Source organism: Lepidochelys olivacea, assembly GCF_965140295.1.
Source record: "Lepidochelys olivacea isolate rLepOli2 genome assembly, chromosome: 3".
Lineage (NCBI taxonomy): Eukaryota > Metazoa > Chordata > Testudines > Cheloniidae > Lepidochelys > Lepidochelys olivacea.
The window spans coordinates 87,047,878-87,066,604 of NC_140413.1; the positions used below are offsets into that span (position 1 = coordinate 87,047,878).

Below are 18,727 nucleotides of genomic sequence, written 5' to 3' on the forward strand. Positions count from 1 at the left end.
TGCGGGTGTGCAGTACAAACATCTTTTTTGCCTCTTCCCGATGAAAGTGTTGTGTAGGTCCATTCAGCATATAAAATGATATTTTAAAAGGTGTTTGACATGAAGGGCTGCCCTTATTGGTATTTTGAGAATTGCAGAATAAGAGATTAATATCTAGCCCATATTTCTCCATCATCTGGTGCAATCAAATTGCCATAAATTATGTACATTTGTAAGACTCCCATAAAACATTCTGCTGAGTCTCAAGCTGCTTGTTCCTACGCACCCACCAACACTGCCTGATTTTGTCAGATGTTTGTTTCCCAAATAACGTAGGTATATAGACAAAAGACTAATGTGAGATTCAAGGCCAGTTTTGGGAATCTGTCTCTCCTAAAGAGAGATTTTGTTTGGGGGAGGACTCCCAACCCTCTCAGCCTCTCCTCCAGTGGATGAGAAGTTGGATATGAGTCAATAGTGTGCCCTTGTTGCCAAGAAGGCTAACAGCATATTGGGCTGCATTAGTAGGAGCACTGCCAGCAGATCAAGGGAAATTATTATTCTCCTCTATTCGGCACTGGTGAGGCCACATCTGGAGTATTGCGTCCAGTTCTGGGCCCCCCACCACAGAAAGGATGAAGACAAATTGGAGAGAGTCCACTGGAGGGCGACAAAAATGATTAGGGGGCTAGGGCACATGACTTTTGAGGAGAGGCTGAGGGAACTGGTCTTATTTAGTCGGCAGAAGAGAAGAGTGAGGGGGGATTTGATAGCAGCCTTCAACTACCTGAAGGGAGGTTCCAAAGAGGATGGAGCTAGGCTGTTCTCAGTGGTAGCAGATGACAGAACAAGGAGCAATGGTCTCAAGTTGCATACCTGAAGAAACCCTTCTTGTTACTTTTAACATCTCTTGCTCGCTGCAACTCCAGGTGTGATTTGGCCATCCTGATTTCACTCCTGCATGCCTGAGCAATATTCCAGAACTTCACTCCTCTGATGGTTAGAAACCTTCATGTAATTTCAAGTCTAAACTTCCTGATGGCCAGTTTATATCCATTTGTACTTGTGTCCACATTGGTACTGAGCTTAAATAATTCTCCCTCCGTGGTATTTATCCCTCTGATATATTTATAGATAGCGATCATATCTCCTCTCAGCCTTCTTTTGGTTAGGCTAAACAGGCCAAGCTCTTTGAGTCTCCTTTCATAAGACAGGTTTTCCATTCCTCTCATCATCTTAGTAGCCCTCCTCTGTACCTGTTCCAGTTTGAATTAATCCTTCTTAAACATGGGAGACGATGTACACAATATTCCAGATGAGGTCTCACCAGTGCCTTGTATAACTGTACTTGTTCCCTGGGGTTCTTTCAACCCAAAGCTCTTGGTAACTTTTACTCTGTGCGAGGTGGTGTCAGGAAATAAATCAGGGGAGACACGGCCGTCTGACCGATCGATGGCTGGCACAAACAGGACAACACAAGAGTGCTTTCACTTAAAGCTAAACTTTACTTTGTCTCAAGCACTTATACACACGTCTGCAAGAGGTTAGTAAAACACCCCCAACCCTTGATAATTACCAAAGCTGAGTGTGGCTGGGAAACACAAGATGCATCCAGAGAGAGAGAGTCCAGTCCTGAAGAGTCCCCCTACCTCAAACTTTCCCCCCTTATTTATACATTAGTAATAGAATGACATGTCCCTTAAAGCAAACTTGTTAAGTAAGCAGTTTCAATGGTCAAATGAGAGGTTCCTTCTGATTATCGATTAACCAGGTGTGGGTTTTTCCAGAGTTTGCAGGCTTGAGGCCTCAATAGACATTCCTGGGGCACATCCTGCTCTTCTAAGATGCATGTATCAGCAACTTCAACACAATTCTTATCAGGAAGGACACGGGGTCAAGCTGCCCTCTCTGTGGCACCCGACCCCCCCTCTTCCCTCCTGCCTTGGTTAAGCTAAGCCTGCTGAATGGCCAATTTACAGCCTGCTGACTTGGCTGCTTTTAGCAATAAGCCAGAGTGGTTTCAGGCACTTTACTGGTTTGCCAAAGTCTCCCCGTACATACTAACACCTCCTTATCTCTACTGGAAATACCTCGCCTGATGCATCCCAGGACTGCATTAGCATTTTTCATGCCCATATCACACTGACGGCTCATAGTCATCCTGTGGTCAACCAATACTCCGAGGTCCTTCTCTTCCTCTGTTACTTCCAAGTGATGCATCCCCAGTTTATAACAGAAATTCTTGTTATTAATCCCTACATGATCTTGCACTTTTCACTATTAAATTTCATCCTATTACTATTACTCCAGTTTACAAGGTCATCCAGATCCTCCTGTGTGATTTCCCGGCCCTTCTCTGTATTGGCAATACCTCCCAGCTTTGTATCATCCGCAAACTGTATCAGCACATTCCCGCTTTTTATGCCAATGTCAGTAATAAAAAGATTAAATAAGATTGGTCCCCAAACCGATCCTTGAGGAACTCCACCAGTAACCTCCTTCCAGCCTGACAGTTCACCTTTCAGTGTGACCCACTGTAGTCTCCCCTTTAACCAGTTCCTTATCCACCTTTCACTTTTCATATTGATCCCCATCTTTTCCAATGTAACTAATAATTCTCCATGTGGAACCGTATCAAACGCCTTACTGAAATCGAGGTAAATTAGATCCACCGTGTTCCCTTTGTCTAAAAAATCTGTTACCTTCTCAAAGAAGGAGATCAGGTTGGTTTGACAGGATCTACCTTTTGTAAAACCATGTGGTATTTTGTCCCAGTTACCATTGACCTCAATGTCCTTAACTACTTTCTCTTTCAATTTTTTTTCCAAGACCTTGCATACTACAGATGTCAAACTGACAGGCCTGTAGTTACCCGGATCGCTTTTTTTACCTTTCTTAAAAATAGGAACTATGTTAGCAATTCTCCAGTCATATGGTACAACCCCTGAGTTTACAGATTGATTAAAAATTCTTCCAAATGGGCTTGCAATTTCGTGTGTCAATTCCTTTAATATTCTTGGATGAAGATTATCCGGGCCCTCTGATTTAGTCCCATTAAGCTGTTCAAGTTTGGCTTCTACCTCGGATATGGTAATATCTACCTCCATATCCTCATTCCCATTTGTCATCCTACCATTATCCCTAAGCTCCTCATTAGCCTCATTAAAGACTGAGGCAAAGTATTTGTTTAGATATTGGGCCATGCCTAGATTATCCTTAACCTCCACTCCATTCTCAGTGTTAAGCGGTCCCATTTCTTCTTTCTTTGTTTTCTTCTTATTTATATGGCTATAGAACCTTTTACTATTGCTTTTAATTCCCTTTGCAAGGTCCAACTCTACATGGCTTTTGGCCTTTCTCACTTTATCCCTACATGTTCTGACCTCAGAAAGGTAGCTTTCCTTGCTGATCCCTCCCATCTTCCACTCCTTGTAGGCTTTCTGCTTTTTCTTAATCACCTCTTTGAGATGCTTGCTCATCCAGCTTGGTCTACAACTCCTGCCTATGAATTTTTCCCCCTTTCTTGGGATGCAGGCTTCTGATAGTTTCTGCAACTTTGACTTGAAGTAATTCTGTTCTGCAGAAAAGGACCTAGGGGTGACAGTGGACGAGAAGCTGGATATGAGCCAGCAGTGTGCTCTTGTTGCAAAGAAGGCCAATGGCATTTTGGGATGTATAAGTAGGGGCATAGCGAGCAGATCGAGGGACGTGATCGTCCCCCTCTATTCGACATTGGTGAGGCCTCATCTGGAGTACTCTGTCCAGTTTTGGGCCCCACACTACAAGAAGGATGTGGATAAATTGGAGAGAGTCCAGCGAAGGGCAACAAAAATGATTAGGGGTCTGGAACACATGACTTATGAGGAGAGGCTGAAGGAACTGGGATTGTTTAGTCTGCAGAAGAGAAGAATGAGGGGGGATTTGATAGCTGCTTTCAACTACCTGAGAGGTAGTTCCAGAGAGGATGGTTCTAGACTATTCTCAGTGGTGGAAGAGGACAGGACAAGGACTAATGGTCTCAAGTTGCAGTGGGGGAGGTTCAGGTTGGATATTAGGAAAAACTTTTTCACTAGGAGGGAGGTGAAACACTGGAATGCGTTGCCTAGGGAGGTGGTGGAATCTCCTTCCTTAGAAGTTTTTAAGGTCAGGCTTGACAAAGCCCTGGCTGGGATGATTTAATAGGGTATGGGTCCTGCTTTTGAGCAGGGGGTTGGACTAGATGACCTCCTGAGGTCTCTTCCAACCCTGATATTCTATGATTCTATGATTCTAATTCCAGGCCTCCTCCGCATTTAGATCCACAAGTTTTTCAGTCCAATCCACTTCCCTAACAAATTTCCTTAATTTTTTAAAATTAGCCTTTTTGAAATCAAAAACCCTAGTCACAGATCTATTTTTGTTTATCCTTCCATTTAGTTTGAACTGAATTAGCTCATGATCACTCAAATCAAGGTTGTCCCCTACAACCATTTCTTCTACGAGGTCCTCCTGACTGCTCACCAAAACCAAATCTAAAATGGCATCCTCTCTTGTCGGCTTAGCAACTACTTGGTGAAGGAATCCATCAGCTATCATATCCAGGAAAATCTGAGCCCTATTATTATTACTTACTATTATTATTATTTCTTCCCCAGTGTAATTTTTGCCCAGACAGACTCTGTCTTATCCATTCCATCACTTCTTATTTCTTTACAGTCTACCTCAGCATTGATATACAATGCTACTCCACCACCTTTGCCTTTATTTCTGTCTTTCCTAAACAGCACATACCCTTCAATTCCCGTACTTCAGCCATGACTACTATTCCACCATGTTTCTGTTATCCCTATAATATCTGGTTTCACTTTCTGCACCAGTAGCTCTAGTTCCTCCATTTTGTTACCTAGGCTCCTCACATTAGTGTACAAACATCTTAATTTTTGCTGTTTGGCTTCACTCACATTCTTTACCCGATTGGGCACAGACATTCTACTGCCAATATTACCTATTAGATTGGTATGTACACTGCCCTTCCACCTTATGTCCATTCTCCTACCCACAGCTGTATCCTTTCTTACTTCATTTTCTTCCCTCTCAAAATGAAAATCTGGCGTGGTGATTACCTGGACATCTCCCAACCATCCCCCCAAATTCCTAGTTTAAAGCTCTCTTAATCAGTTGTGCCAGCCTCCATCCTAGAAGTCTATTTCCTTCCTTACTCAAGTGAAGTCCATCCGAGGAGAACAGTCCTCTGTCCATGAATGCGTCCTAGTGGCCATACAGCCCAAAGCCCTCCTTATAGCACCACTGCCTGAGCCATCTGTTGAGCATCATAATGTTGTCAGACCTTTGTTTCCCTTCTCTAGGAACAGGCAGAATCCCACTGAAGATCACCTGAACCTCGATTTCCTTAAGCATCTTCTCCAGCCTGGCATAGTCTCCCTTGATACATTCCAGTGCGAATCTAGCTGTATCATTTGTTCCCACATGAAGGATAATCAGTGGATTCCTTTCCTGCTCCCTCAAGATCCTCTTCAGCCTCAGATCCACGTTCCGTATCTTAGCACCCGGCAGACAGCACACCCTTCTGTTTTCTGGATCAGCTCTTGTTACAGGCCTGTCTATTCTTCTCAGTAAGGAGTTCCCAATCACCTGCCTTTTCCTGGTGATGGTGTGATTCTCCAGTCTATCCCCTGTTCCATCTGGCTGCAAGTCCTCTCAATTCCTATTGTCCCTTGCAATCCTCTGCAACCCATCCTGTATCCTCCTGGGGCTCATATCTGGTGTTATCTCCATTGACTCTTGCCCTCTTCCTATAGGACTACCTGTTCTTCTCTTCTTCCTTGCCCTCTAACCTTCAGTGACCACCTGCTGTGCCCCTTCTTCATTTTCCAACTCCGCAAACCTGTTCCTGAGCTCTATTTCTCCTTCAGTGGCCTGTCTTTTCCTCTGCCTGGCTCTCTTAGTCACATGCTTCCACTGTCCACTTTCCTCACCCAGCAGTATCCCCTCAGAGTTCTTTGGTCATGCTTCCATCTGCAAGTCTGAGCTTTTCCCTTCAGCCGCCTCATGTCTTTGCTCCATCATCCACTCAAACTCCCTGCAAACTCAACCAGAGTCTCCACCTGCATTCCAATCCTCAGATTTTCTCTTCCATCAGCTCTATGAGGTGGCACTTCACGCGACAAAATTATTTTCAGGTACCCCCTCCAGGATCATGTACATGCTACAGCTTCCACATCCAGTCATCTTCACTGTGTCTTCCACTACTTGGTTCACTACCGCTGCTGCCTCTGTGTCTGTCATTGCCTTCCCACCTAAGTCATGTTAGTCTGGGAAACACAAACCAAACCAAAACACCACCACCCACAGCAAAACAAACCCCCAACGAGCACCAAAACAGTCACAGAACACCACACGCTCCCTTCACTAGCCTGTCTGTTCCTTTACCTGGCTCTTATTCTTCCCCCCAAACTCCCCTTACAAATTCCCACTCAAACTCTCCTGTTTACAGCTCTGTTTGCTGGCTCCTGTGCCACATATGATTCTATGATTCCCTTCCTCTAAAACTCAGGCAGACGGTGGGTAGCCAATAAACTCAGGCAGAAGCAGAGCCACAGTCTTCTATTACATTTGAGACTGCCCTCTAAATAATACTCTCCTGCCACCATCACAACTTCTTGGAGTCCCCAAAACTGGCTTTACAGAGAAGCATTGGTTTAAGATTGAGGGAAGAGGGGATATTAAGATTTACTGTTGCATACTCATCATGGTTCCTAAGAAACTTATTGACTTCAGTTGTCCTTAGATTTAATTTCCTTAGGGAGGTCTCAGGATGGAGAATAAAAGAATTAAGCCTATTGCTAGGTTGTCCACTGCTGTTAGGTCTTGTGTGCCAATCAACATCTCATGATCGATGGTATCAAAGTGCTTGGATTCAGAGGTATGTTTTGGCTTGTAATAGAGTTAATTCTCACAGGAAAATTAGGATCTGGGTTCAGCTTTGGACTTTGAATCCCCCTTCCAATATTTTTGAAGACCTGTAGCTCCTGGTAAATCAGTTTTCCTGGAAAAATGATGCATTTGGTTGAAAAAACAACTTTCATTTCTCTGTCCTGTAGTTATTAATAATTGTTATTACCATATTCCGTAACTCTAGCTGCTTTGTTTGATCTGCTGTGGCTAGTACTAACATAACCACATTATCTTTCAAATAGATGTTTTCACTTGCGAGAGCACCAGGTGGCGCTTTAAACCAGATAAAAGGCTGAAAATAAGCTTGGAAAGAAAAAATGGGTCAGTTTAGACAATAGGATGGAGCCTGGCTTCAGTGGGAGCAGAACCAGGAGCAATCCTGGGAAATAGAACAGGAATGTATTTTTACCTGAATGAAATAAATAGTTGGGTTCATAGTAAGAGTTTTATTTTTTTACACATTATTTACTTTGCCTTTGAAGGAAGAACACTATATGGGTCACTATACAGATTTATTATCTTCAGGGTTTCTGGTGGGTTTTTTTTTTTGGCTGTTAATTGTTGTTTATTTTTAGGCAATAGCTATTCATGTTTATACATAAGCATTTGCATTTAAATATTTTTCCTTCTTTAATAACCCCCAAATTCTTCTTATCCAGTTATGGTTTTATATTTGCATACACTAAGAATTACAGTGGTACAAGCTGAGACTGCAATCAGAATGAGAATATCACTGATCTCTTTCAGAAGGGAAGCAGCATTTCCTCTAAGATTAATCAATATTACAGTGTAAACTAAGGATGCTGTTGCTGAACCCACTAATCCCATTGACTTCATGCAGACTTTGGGTAGGATTTCCAAAGAAACCTACAGGAGGTAGGTGTCCATATTCTCCAAATCCTAGCCAAATTCTACAGGACAGAGCCTTTAAGCTACTTAACCAGAATTGCATCACATTAGGTCACTATAAATCACATTTATTGTAATAAAACCTCACATACATTTTGTGGTTCTGTTCTGTTTGGAAGGTTTAAACCAGAAACCCAGCCATCACTTAGACATCATGAAGTACACTTGCAAAACTTTGAATGGAAGACACAGTACACACTTGCAAAACCCACTAAAACTAACAAAGGCTCCTACCCTGATTTCCCTTTTAGTGCTTTGAAAAGAGCAGAAAAGTGATGTATATGGAGGAATTACTATGCTGCTATCTCTACTGTGAGAGTCCAGGAACTTGATCTTCCCCCTTCATGAGCAATCACAAGTTCTGATGTAGGCCACTCCTCACAAAAGAGAGGCCCCAATGGAGAAAGCCCACAAGTAAATTAAATCATGTAAAGACTCAGGGATGCTGAAATCCAGCGACCTCAAAACAAATCCCAGTGCCAGTGAAGATGATAGGAAATCCTATTATCCATATACAGTAGAGATGCCAACAAAATCTAAAGCCTCAATCATGCTACTTTCAAACCACAGAAGGGGATATTTAGACTCCCTGAGTGATTTCACAGTACTTGGTGAAGGTGAGTTGGTTGAATCAGCTGGTCCTTTTGCAAAGTGCAGAGGAACACAAATAACAGTAAATTTAATCCTGCATGGTCCTTCCATTAAGTAAGTACTGATCTCCCACCTCCTTACTGCCTCTCTTTCTTCCTGCCTCTGTGTTGTTCTCTGCTTACTTCTGTGCTTGAGTTTTAGTCTTAAGTGTAATATTTTACTTGCCCGACAGAAGAATTAAGAAGTGAAGCACAGACTTTGGAACTGTGCCATAAACTCGAATTGTATTTGGCTCTCATGAAAATATGGTGATCGCTGACTTGATATCACTCAAATTATGAAGGATGTCTGTTAATGACTATTTTTAAAAAAGAGAAAGTATTTTGAGCCCCAGCTGTTCTCTTAGGAGATTTCATGTTAGCGCTCTGTTTGGCTGCGGAAAGTGTGCCCCTTGACGTGAGGGAATGTAACACTAATTTTATGGTTTTGCAATTGAACACAGATAAAATATGTATGATTATAATTGTGTCAAAATATATCTTGAGTGTTGATCAGGTGCCTTTCTCAGCAGGTACCCGAGAAGTCTTTTTTAACTGGCAGTTTTGAAACATGCTTTGAAGTATCTAATCAGTGCTAATTTAAATTTTATGAGAGCATCTAGGTAAGATATATACAGTTCAAACATTCAGAAAGTACACTGGAATTACTTTAATCTTGATTACTTTGCTCAATTATAAAACAGAATTTGAAATGGAAGTTCAGCATGTCTACCTCAGGTCAAAAGTGGTGCCAGTTTAGTAAATGTGGCCTCTGTGAGGGACTATGGGCAATATGTGGAGGACAATGAGTCAGATCGAAAGTTTTCTGAAGCCAGTAGAATGACGCCTATTAACTTCAATGAGCTTCATATCAGGCCCTATATCCTGCGTTTTCAGGAAGACAGACTGGAGAGGTCACTTCCATTTCCAATTCCTAGAAGCATCCTTCTTTGTTTCAAAAATAAAATAATCTACTAAGGCCCTTTAAGGGTCCTTTTTTGAAACCCTTTTGCCATAATGGGACAAATCATAGGCTCACATTGGTTCACCTACTTCATCAAGGAGTTCATAATGGGAACTGCAGACAAACCTGTTCTTCAAGTGCCTCTATCTCTAAGAGGAGATTGGCCATTTCAGTCTCAGAATAATCGATGTGGATCTTCCTAAGTACAGAATGATTTTCTTTTTCTGACAGTTTCATCTGTATAAAAAGACATTTTTTAAAAAATAGTGTTAATTCAGTGTAGCTGAAAACAAATTTCTCTATAATGAATATGGTATAGGCAGCACAGGAATTCAGCTATGCTGAATAGGGTTTGAAATTCTTATGGATGGAGCAGTAATTTTTAGGTTAATACTAAACTAAAAAATGAAGCCCATCCAAATAGGATAATCTGTACCTTGAGGAAGGAAACAGTGGAGTTGAGTTCATTCAAGTGTCTTTGAGCAGCAACACCACTGGAAATGCTCAGCAAAATTGATTTGCTTTCATCAATAGAGAGAATTGCTAATCGGATGTCATCAGTCAAATCCCAAATGCACTTATCACAACCTGACAATAAAATAAGATATGGTAATTTTTCTTTTAACTTCAGTTTCAGTTAAATGGAAAACATTCTTCTTCTTAAAGTTTACTTTGTGCCCTTTGCACCATGGGGGATTCGCCTCTTAGTTGTTAATGGAGCCCTTAGGAAACCCATTTTTCTTCATTTTAATCCACCCACTTTCAAGGTCCCACAGTTTAACCATCACACTTCCAGCTGAGGACAGCCAGATGGAACTAGTTTGGGAGCCTGTCAAGGCTGCTTGGTAACCAGTGGGAGGGGTAATAAGAGGCATTTCCTGGCTATGCCGTAGGGACTCAGCATGCTTGTGGCCCACAGAACAAGAAATCAGGGCCAAAAACTGAGTTCACCCAACTGTTATAACACAGAAACACGCATTTATTAATACTTGCAGTTATAGTGAAATATATTCTTTGTTCAGTGACTGCAGTGATCTGCAGAAGCTGAACTCGATTGACAGTTCAGTTAGGAAGTCACTTCTTAAAGGCACAGAACTAGTAAATCCAAATTATGGTTAACAAGAGGGCTACCCATGGCCATGCAGAATGCTGGTTCTAAGCAATACTATAAGCTTTCTAATTAAACGTTTACCATTACTAAATGCCAAGAACCTTTGATGAATTAAACATTGGTGTTACATTGTTAAAAATCACAAAGCTAGGAAACATAAAACAAAGGCTCCAAAGACAACTTTTTCTTGGCTGTGTTGCACATTCTGTATACAACAAAAAAAGGTTATACTGCCATTAACAAGGTCAGCATTTAAGCACAGTGACAACACTGTGGTACTGGAGACACCAGAGTGTCCCACCCGCATTTTGAATAGGAGATATCTGCAATATCTCAGAAACTTAGTTGTAGTACTTCTTGCTGAATACTGATTTTGCAAGGGAGACCATTATATACTGACATACATAGGAACTGATGTTCAAGGCAGCTGAGGAAATATTGCTGCTGGAACCAAAAGTTTTGCATTTCCTGTGTTTTAAGATGATAACTTTTAGGGCCAGAGGCCCATATGCTCAAAAGTATTTAGGCACCTAACTCCCATTGATTTCAAAGAAAGTTAAGTACCTAACTCCCTCTGAGGAATTGGGCCAGCAAACTTATCTTTAGGTACTGCCCTGAGTAGAAGACATTGTGCCTGAGGGCTCACAGAATCAGCCTTTTGAGTCATTTATAGTGCTTCAGGGTCTCTCTCTAAGGGCTTGTAAGGTTCTGACCAATCTCCCCCAGTCCAGCAAAACAATTAAGCCTGTGTTTAACTTTAAGCACTGGACCACACACACTTAAAGCTAAGTACAGGCTTAAGTGTTTTGTTGGATCCTGGCCAGAGTGCTCAGCATTTTGCAGGATCAAACCTTAATATGTATTTGCAGGCTTCTAAATACGGTAAGATTATTCCATTGTTTTTATTGGATGCCTCGCTGTTATTCTTACTGATTGTTGGGCAATCCGTGCCTGTAGGGCCCTCTGCTAGACATTCTCCAGTTCGACTGTCACAGGGTCCTCCTCTGCAATTACACTCTGTGGAAAAAAGGAGATTTTTAGAATCATTTTGAAAGTGTGCCACCCCCTACTCCTACACTTACTAAATTACTGTTTGTATTACAATAGTGCTCAGGGTATGTCTACACTGCAATTAAAAACCCATAGCTGGCCCATGCCTGCTGACTTGGGTTTGTGGGGCTTGGGCTAAGAGGCTGTTTAACTGTGGAGTAGACATTTCAGCTTGGGTTCCAGGCTCTAGGATCCTGTGAGGACCTAGTTCTACTTCTATTTCACTGTAGCCCATACATGGCTTTCTGTGATTTAAATAGTCCTCATATTTACATCCTACTGTGACTGTTCAAGAAGTTTTGGGAAAAATTTGTAGTATATGATTAGCCGTAAACATTATGTGGATGAGGCTTTTTTTAAACAACTAACAAAATCATCCAAAGCACAGGACTTGGTGGTGATGGGGGACTTCAACTACCCAGACATCTGTTGGGAAGATAACGCAACAGGGCACAGACTATCCAACAAGTTCTTGGAATGTATTGGAGACAATTTTTTATTTCAGAAGGTGAAGAAAGCTGGGGCGAGGCTCTTCTAGATTTAATTTTGACAAATTGGGAAGAACTGGTTGAGAATTTGAAAGTGGAAGGCAACTTGTGTGAAAGTGATCTTGAAATGGTAGGGTTCATGAGTCTAAGGGATGGTAGGAGGGAGAATAGCCTAATAAAGACAGTGGATTTCAAGAAGGTAGACTTTAACAAACTCAGGGAGTTGGTAGATAAAATCCCATGGGAAGCAAGTCTAAGGGGAAAAACAATTGAAGACAGTTGGCAGTTTTTCAGAGACATTATTAAGGGCACAAGATCAAATTATCCTACTGCATAGGAAAGATAGGAAGCATGGAAAGAGACCACACTGGCTTAACCAGAAGATCTTCAATGATCTAAAACTCAAAAAAGAGTCCTACAAAAAGTGGAAACTCGGTCAAATTACAAAGGATGAATATAAACAAATAACACAAGTATGCAGGGACAAAATTAGAAAAGCCAAGGCACAAAAGAGATCAAACTAGCTAGAGACATAAAAGGAACAAGAAAACATTCTACAAATACATTAGAAGCAAGAGGAAGACCAAGGACTGAGTAGGGGGGAAAGACAATAACAGAAAATGTGTAAATGGCAGAGGTGCTTAATGACTTATTTGTTTCGGTTTTCATCCAGCAGGTTGGTGGCAATTGGATGTCTAAAATAGTGTATGCCAGTGAAAATGAGGATCAGAGTCTAAAATAGGGAAAGAACAAGTCAAAAATTACTTAGACCAGTTAGATGACTTTAAATCACCAGGGCCTGATGAAATGCATCCTAGAATACTCAAGGAGCTGACTGAGGAGATATCTGAACCATTAGCAATTATCTTTTGAAAAGTCATGGAAGATGGGAGACATTCCAGAAGACTGGAAAAGGGCAAATATAGTGCCCATCTATAAAAAGGGAAATAAGGACAACTGTGGAATTACAGACCAGTCAGCTTAACTTCTGTACCTGAAAGATAATGGAGCAAATAATTAAGCAATCAATTTGCAAACATCTAGAAGATGATAAAGTGAAAAGTAACAGTCAGCATGGATTTGTCAAGAACAAATTGTGTCAAACCAACCTGATAGCTTTCTTTGAAAGGGTAACAAGCCTTGTGGATGGGGGGAAGTGGCAGATATGGTATATCTTGACTTTAGTAAGGCTTTTGATACTGTCTCGCATTACCTTCTCAAAAACAAACTGGAAATACAACCTAGATGGAGCTATTATAAGATAGCTGCATAACTGGTTGGAAAATCATTCCCAGAGATTAGTTATCAGTGGTTCACAGTCATGTTGGAAGAGCATAATGAGTGGGGTCCCACAGGAATCAGTTCTGGATCTGGTTCTGTTCAATATCTTCATCAAAGATTTAGTTAATAGCATAGAGAGCACACTTACAGAGTTTGTGGACGATACCAAGCTGGGAGGGGTTGCAAGTGCTTTGGAGGTTAGGATTAAAATTAAAAATGATCTGGACAAACTGGAGAAATGGTCTGAAGTAAATAGGATGAAATTCAATAAGGACAAATGCAAAGTACTCCACTTAGGAAGGAACAATCAGTTGCACACATACAAAATGGGAAATGACTGCCTAGGAAGGAGTACTGCAGAAAGGGATCTGGGGGTCATAGTGGATCTAGCTTGTCTAAATGTTTCTACAGTGTTTCTGTTCAGGCAGTATACTCCTGTTAGTGAAATATGCCACGTTACAATTTTTAGCAGCAGTTAAGATAAAATTAGAGCTTTGAATCTCTCCAAAATGAACATTCCAAAATCAGGATTTATTCAAGAGTCAGCTGTAAAATGAACTTTTGTAACTAAGAATAAATAAACAGATTCAGATCAAATAAGATGTGACCCAAACTTTGTTCAAGTCCAAATTTTTCTTGAGATTTGGAGAAAAATGATGCACCATTCTTAATTTGTTTCCTGGTTTTCATGAGGACTGAAATACTGCAAGAAAAGCTGTTCTTGCAGGGTGAACCATTGATGGAAAGCCAAACTGATTTACAGTGGACAGACTCTGCATTTAAATCATTTATGTGCAGAAAGCTAGCACAAGGTCTGTGCATCATTGAAATTGCATTTAAGCCCTATTTTAACAATTTAAATGTTTAAATGTTGTGACCTTTTGACAGAGGGATGAATTTTACCCTCCATGCATAGTGATCATTTTTAGAGCTGGTCAAAATTTTTCCAGTGGAACACTTTTCTGTTGGAAAACACTGATTTTATACAGCCGAAATGTTCTTCAGGAATGTGTTAATTCCATCAGAATTTTGGATGGAAACCAGGCCTGCCTGCTTGCTTGGTTTCCTGCCAGCCCTTAGCTCTCCCAGCTCCCTAGGCAGCATGGGAAGGCTGCTGCTTGGAGAAGGGGGGAATGGACAACCCCAGGAGGCAACTGCCCAAGGAGCTAGTTGGGAGCTAGTTGCAAAATTCCATTTTGGTTTTCTTGAAATGGATTTTTCAGAATTTTTCCTCCCACAAAATTTTAATTTTTTTTTTAACTTGTCATTCAAATTCGGGACAATTTTTCCGAACAAAACACCATCCTCTTGTGGCCAGTGCTAATCATTTTACCCACCTCTGAAACTGCATTCATCTGAAGTATGGAAACACTGTAGCTTCTCTTGAACCAACAAGGTTACACAATAGTGTTTAGAGTAGAAAGTGACGAATAAATTATCAGTCGGGGAAATCTAGGTAGACTGAGTTGGAATGTAGCCAGGCCACTAAGAAGAATCCTATTCTCACAGAAACTGCTACTGGATCTTTAATTACTATGGCATCAGTTTTATGTGGTCCCATTGTGCAGGGTGCAGGATAGACATACACAAAGGCATGATTTACAAGCTAATTTTAAATAAGACACAACAGGTGAATTTAACTAACAATAGGAAGACATGGAAAAGGGAAGATGAAAGTAAAAGTAAGAACAACATGGTATTTACATCAACTAGCCATGTGCATAACTAGCTGCATAACATAGCCTATTCCAAGACTGCTGTCTGTATTGCTTCTCACACTGGCTGGTATTACAGACATTGTTCAGAATTAGTGTAGTAACTAGTTGGCCACTTTCCAATGGACTGAGACTCCATGAGACTCCCAGCCTCTGCCAAGCAGAGAAGAAATGTAAGGTCAATATTGGACTTGGGAGTTTTGTGTGGTGCACAACAAATGGTACATTGCATACATACTTAGTTACTTGTCTAGTATAAATGAAATGTTTTTAGTAGCAATGAGTTTATACTGTTGTGAATTGGGTTAAGTTTTGGTTGTTGTTGGTTGAGTTTAAATCTTGTTGATGGATGTGAATGCACCCTTCAATTAAGATAGCTGTAAAAGACAGTTAAGGGGTGACATCTAAATAAGGAGCCCGTGGAGTCTAGTCAGAAGCTAGTTCCAAGTGTGAAGAGGGTTCCTCTGGGTAGTTTCTGACTGGGTGGGTGGGTGGATGGGTGGGGACAAGATAAGCAGGGCACAGACAAGAAGCTGAGAGAGACTCAGAGGCATAACAAGAAAGCTAAACTGCAGCCTGTAATCATGGTGTGACCTTGGAGAAGCGTGGAGAGAAATTCTGAGTCAGCGTGACCCTGTTTGACAAACTAGTTTGTCAGTTTGACCGTGTGCTTGATTGTTTGAAAAGTGTGAATTGGGAGTGCTTTGTTCCAGGTGAGCCTTGAATGGGCCTGACTGTTATAAAAAGCCAGTCAGCTGCAAATCAGCTGAGCGGCAAACAGCAGAGAGGCTAACAGAGGGAGTTTGCCTGGGAGTTCACCGGGGGAGAGCGCACTGAGGCTTACATCTTGCCGGCTTCTCTGAGTAGTTACTACAACTCCTGAGGAAGCTCGTAGAAGGAAGGTAATATGGATGGTGAGCGTTCAGCTGTTGTGACCTGCACAGGATGTGCCATGTTTGTCTTTTTTCCACAGGACAGAATTGACTTTGTCTGTACAAAGTGCAAGCTGGTCTCCATATTGGAAGAGAAGGTTCAAGGTCTGGAGAAACAAGTATCGACCCTGCTTTGCATAAGAGAAACTGAAGATTTCCTGAACAGACGTCAGGATATGCTTCTATGGACACAACGTTCTGAAGATTCAGAGCAGGCTGCGCAGCGGGGACAGAAGGACAGTGAAGAAATTTGGCAGCATGTGACCTCCAGAAGAAGAAAGGGGAGCATCCATGTACCAGCAATGGAGACACAGGTAAGCAACCATTTTCATGTTCTCTCCACAGGTACTAATGCAGAGAGTGGACTAGATGATAGTCTGAGGGAAGTGAACAGAAGGAGACTCCGCCAACTGGAAGGCATGAGATGCACTGTCCTAGGGATGGGGGTTCCACGACCACCGCTCCCAAGGGAAGGAGGCAGGTGGTGGTGGTCGGGGACTCCCTCCTCAGGGGGACTGAGTCATCTATCTGCCGCCCCGACCAGGAAAAACGAGAAGTGTGCTGCTTGCCAGGAGCTAGGATTCACGATATGATGGAGAGACTGCTGAGACTCATCAAGCCCTCGGATCGCTACCCCTTCCTGCTTCTCCACATGGGCACCAATGAAACTGCCAAGAATGACCTTGAGTGGATCACTGCAGATTACGTGGCTCTGGGAAGAAGGATAAAGGAGTTTGAGGTGCAAGTGGTGTTCTCGTCCATCCTCCCTGTGGAAGAAAAAGGCCCGGATAGAGACCGTCGAATCATGGAAGTCAACAAATAGCTACGCAGGTGGTGTCGGAGAGAAGGCGTTGGATTCTTTGACCATGGGATGGTGTTCCAAGAAGGAGGAGTGCTAGGCAGAGACGGGCTCCACCTAACGAAGAGGGGGAAGACCATCTTCGCAAGCAGGCTGGCTAACCTAGTGAGGAGGGCTTTAAACTAGGTTCACCATGGGAAGGAGACCAAAGCCCTGAGGTAAATGGGGAAGTGGATACCGGGAGGAAGCATGAGCAGGAGAATGTGAGGGGGAGGGCTCCTGCCTCATACTGAGAAAGAGAGATGATCAGAGAGTTATCTCAAGTGCCTATACACAAATGTAAGAAGCCTGGGAAACAAGCAGGGAGAACTGGAAGTCCTGGCAGAGTCAAGGAATTATGATGTCTTTGGAATAACAGAGACTGGGTGGGATAACTCACATGACTGGAGTACTGTCATGGATGGATATAAACTGTTCAGAAAGGACAGGCAGGGCAGAAAAGGTGTGGGAGTTGCATTGTATGTAAGAGAGCAGTATGACTGCTCAGAGCTCTAGTATGAAACTCCAGAAAAACCTGAGTGTCTCTGGATTAAGTTTAGAAGTGTGAGCAACAAGGGTGATGTCATGGTGGGAGTCTGCTATAGATCACCGGACTATGGGGATGAGGTGGACGAGGCTTTCTTCCGGCAACTAACAGAAGTTACTAGATCGCCTGATATCTACTGGAAGAGAAATACAGCGGTGCACAGATAATCCAGGAAGTTTTTCAAAAGTGTAGGGGACAATTTCTTGGTGCAAGTGCTGGAGGAACCAACTAGGAGCAGAGCTCTTCTTGACCTGCTGCTCACAAACAGGGAAGAATTAGTAGGGGAAGTAAAAGTGGATGGGAACCTGGGAGGCAGTGACCATGAGATGGTTGAGTTCAGGATCCTGAAACAAGGAAGAAAGGAGAGTAGCAGAACACGGACCCTGGACTACACAAACTACAGAAAAGCAGACTTTGACTCCCTCAGGGAACTGATGGGCAGGATCCCCTGGGAGAATAACATGACGGGGAAAGGAGTCCAGGAGAGATTGCTGAATTTTAAAGAATCCTTATTGAGGTTACAGAGACAAACCATCCCACTATGTAGAAAGAATGGTAAATATGGCAGGTGACCAGCTTGGCTTAACAGTGAAATCCTTGCTGATCTTAACCGCAAAAAAGAAGCTTGCAAGAAGTGGAAAGTTGGACAGATGTCCAGGGAGGAGTATAAAAATATTGCTCAGGCATGCAGAAATAAAATCCCGAAGGCCAAATCACATTTGGAGTTGCAGCTAGCAAGATATGTTAAGAGTAACAAGAAGGGTTTCTTCAGGAATGTTAGCAACAAGAAGAAAGTCAAGGAAAGTGTGGGCCTCTTACTGAATGAGGGAGACAACCTAGTGACAGAGGATGTGGAAAAAACTAATGTACTCAATGCTTTTTTGCCTCTGACTTCACAAACAAGGTCAGCTCCTGTCATAAATATAAAGGGAAGGTTAAACACCTTTAAAATCCCTCCTGGCCAGAGGAAAAACCCTTTCACCTGTAAAGGGTTAAGAAGCTAGGATAACCTCACTGGCACCTGACCAAAATGACCAATGAGGAGACAAGATACTTTCAAAGCTGAGGGGGTGGGGAAACAAAGGGTCTCTCTGTCTGTGTGATGCTCTTGCTGGGAACAGAAAAGGAATGGAGTCTTAGAACTTAGTAAGTAATCTAGCTAGATATGCGTTAGATTCTGTTTTGTTTAAATGGCTGATAAAATAAGCTATGGTGAATGGAATGTGTATTCCTGTTTTTGTGTCTTTTTGTAACTTAAGGGTTTGCCTAGAGGGATTCTCTATGTTTTGAATCTGATTACCCTGTAAGGTATTTGCCATCCTGATTTTAC

General features: G+C 42.2%; 1 protein-coding gene across 1 annotated transcript in view; it reads right to left on the reverse strand.

Moving 5' to 3' along the window:
* Positions 1-18,727, reverse strand: part of LAMA4 (laminin subunit alpha 4) — a 153,182-nt gene that overhangs the window by 71,171 nt on the left and 63,284 nt on the right. Inside the window, exons 6-8 of the mRNA XM_084622433.1 lie at positions 11,477-11,563; positions 9,872-10,023; positions 9,562-9,672 (exon numbers count right to left, since the gene is read on the reverse strand). Of these exons, the coding sequence (XP_084478559.1) occupies positions 9,562-9,672; positions 9,872-10,023; positions 11,477-11,563 (350 nt within the window). The remainder of the gene's footprint in view (positions 1-9,561; positions 9,673-9,871; positions 10,024-11,476; positions 11,564-18,727) is intronic.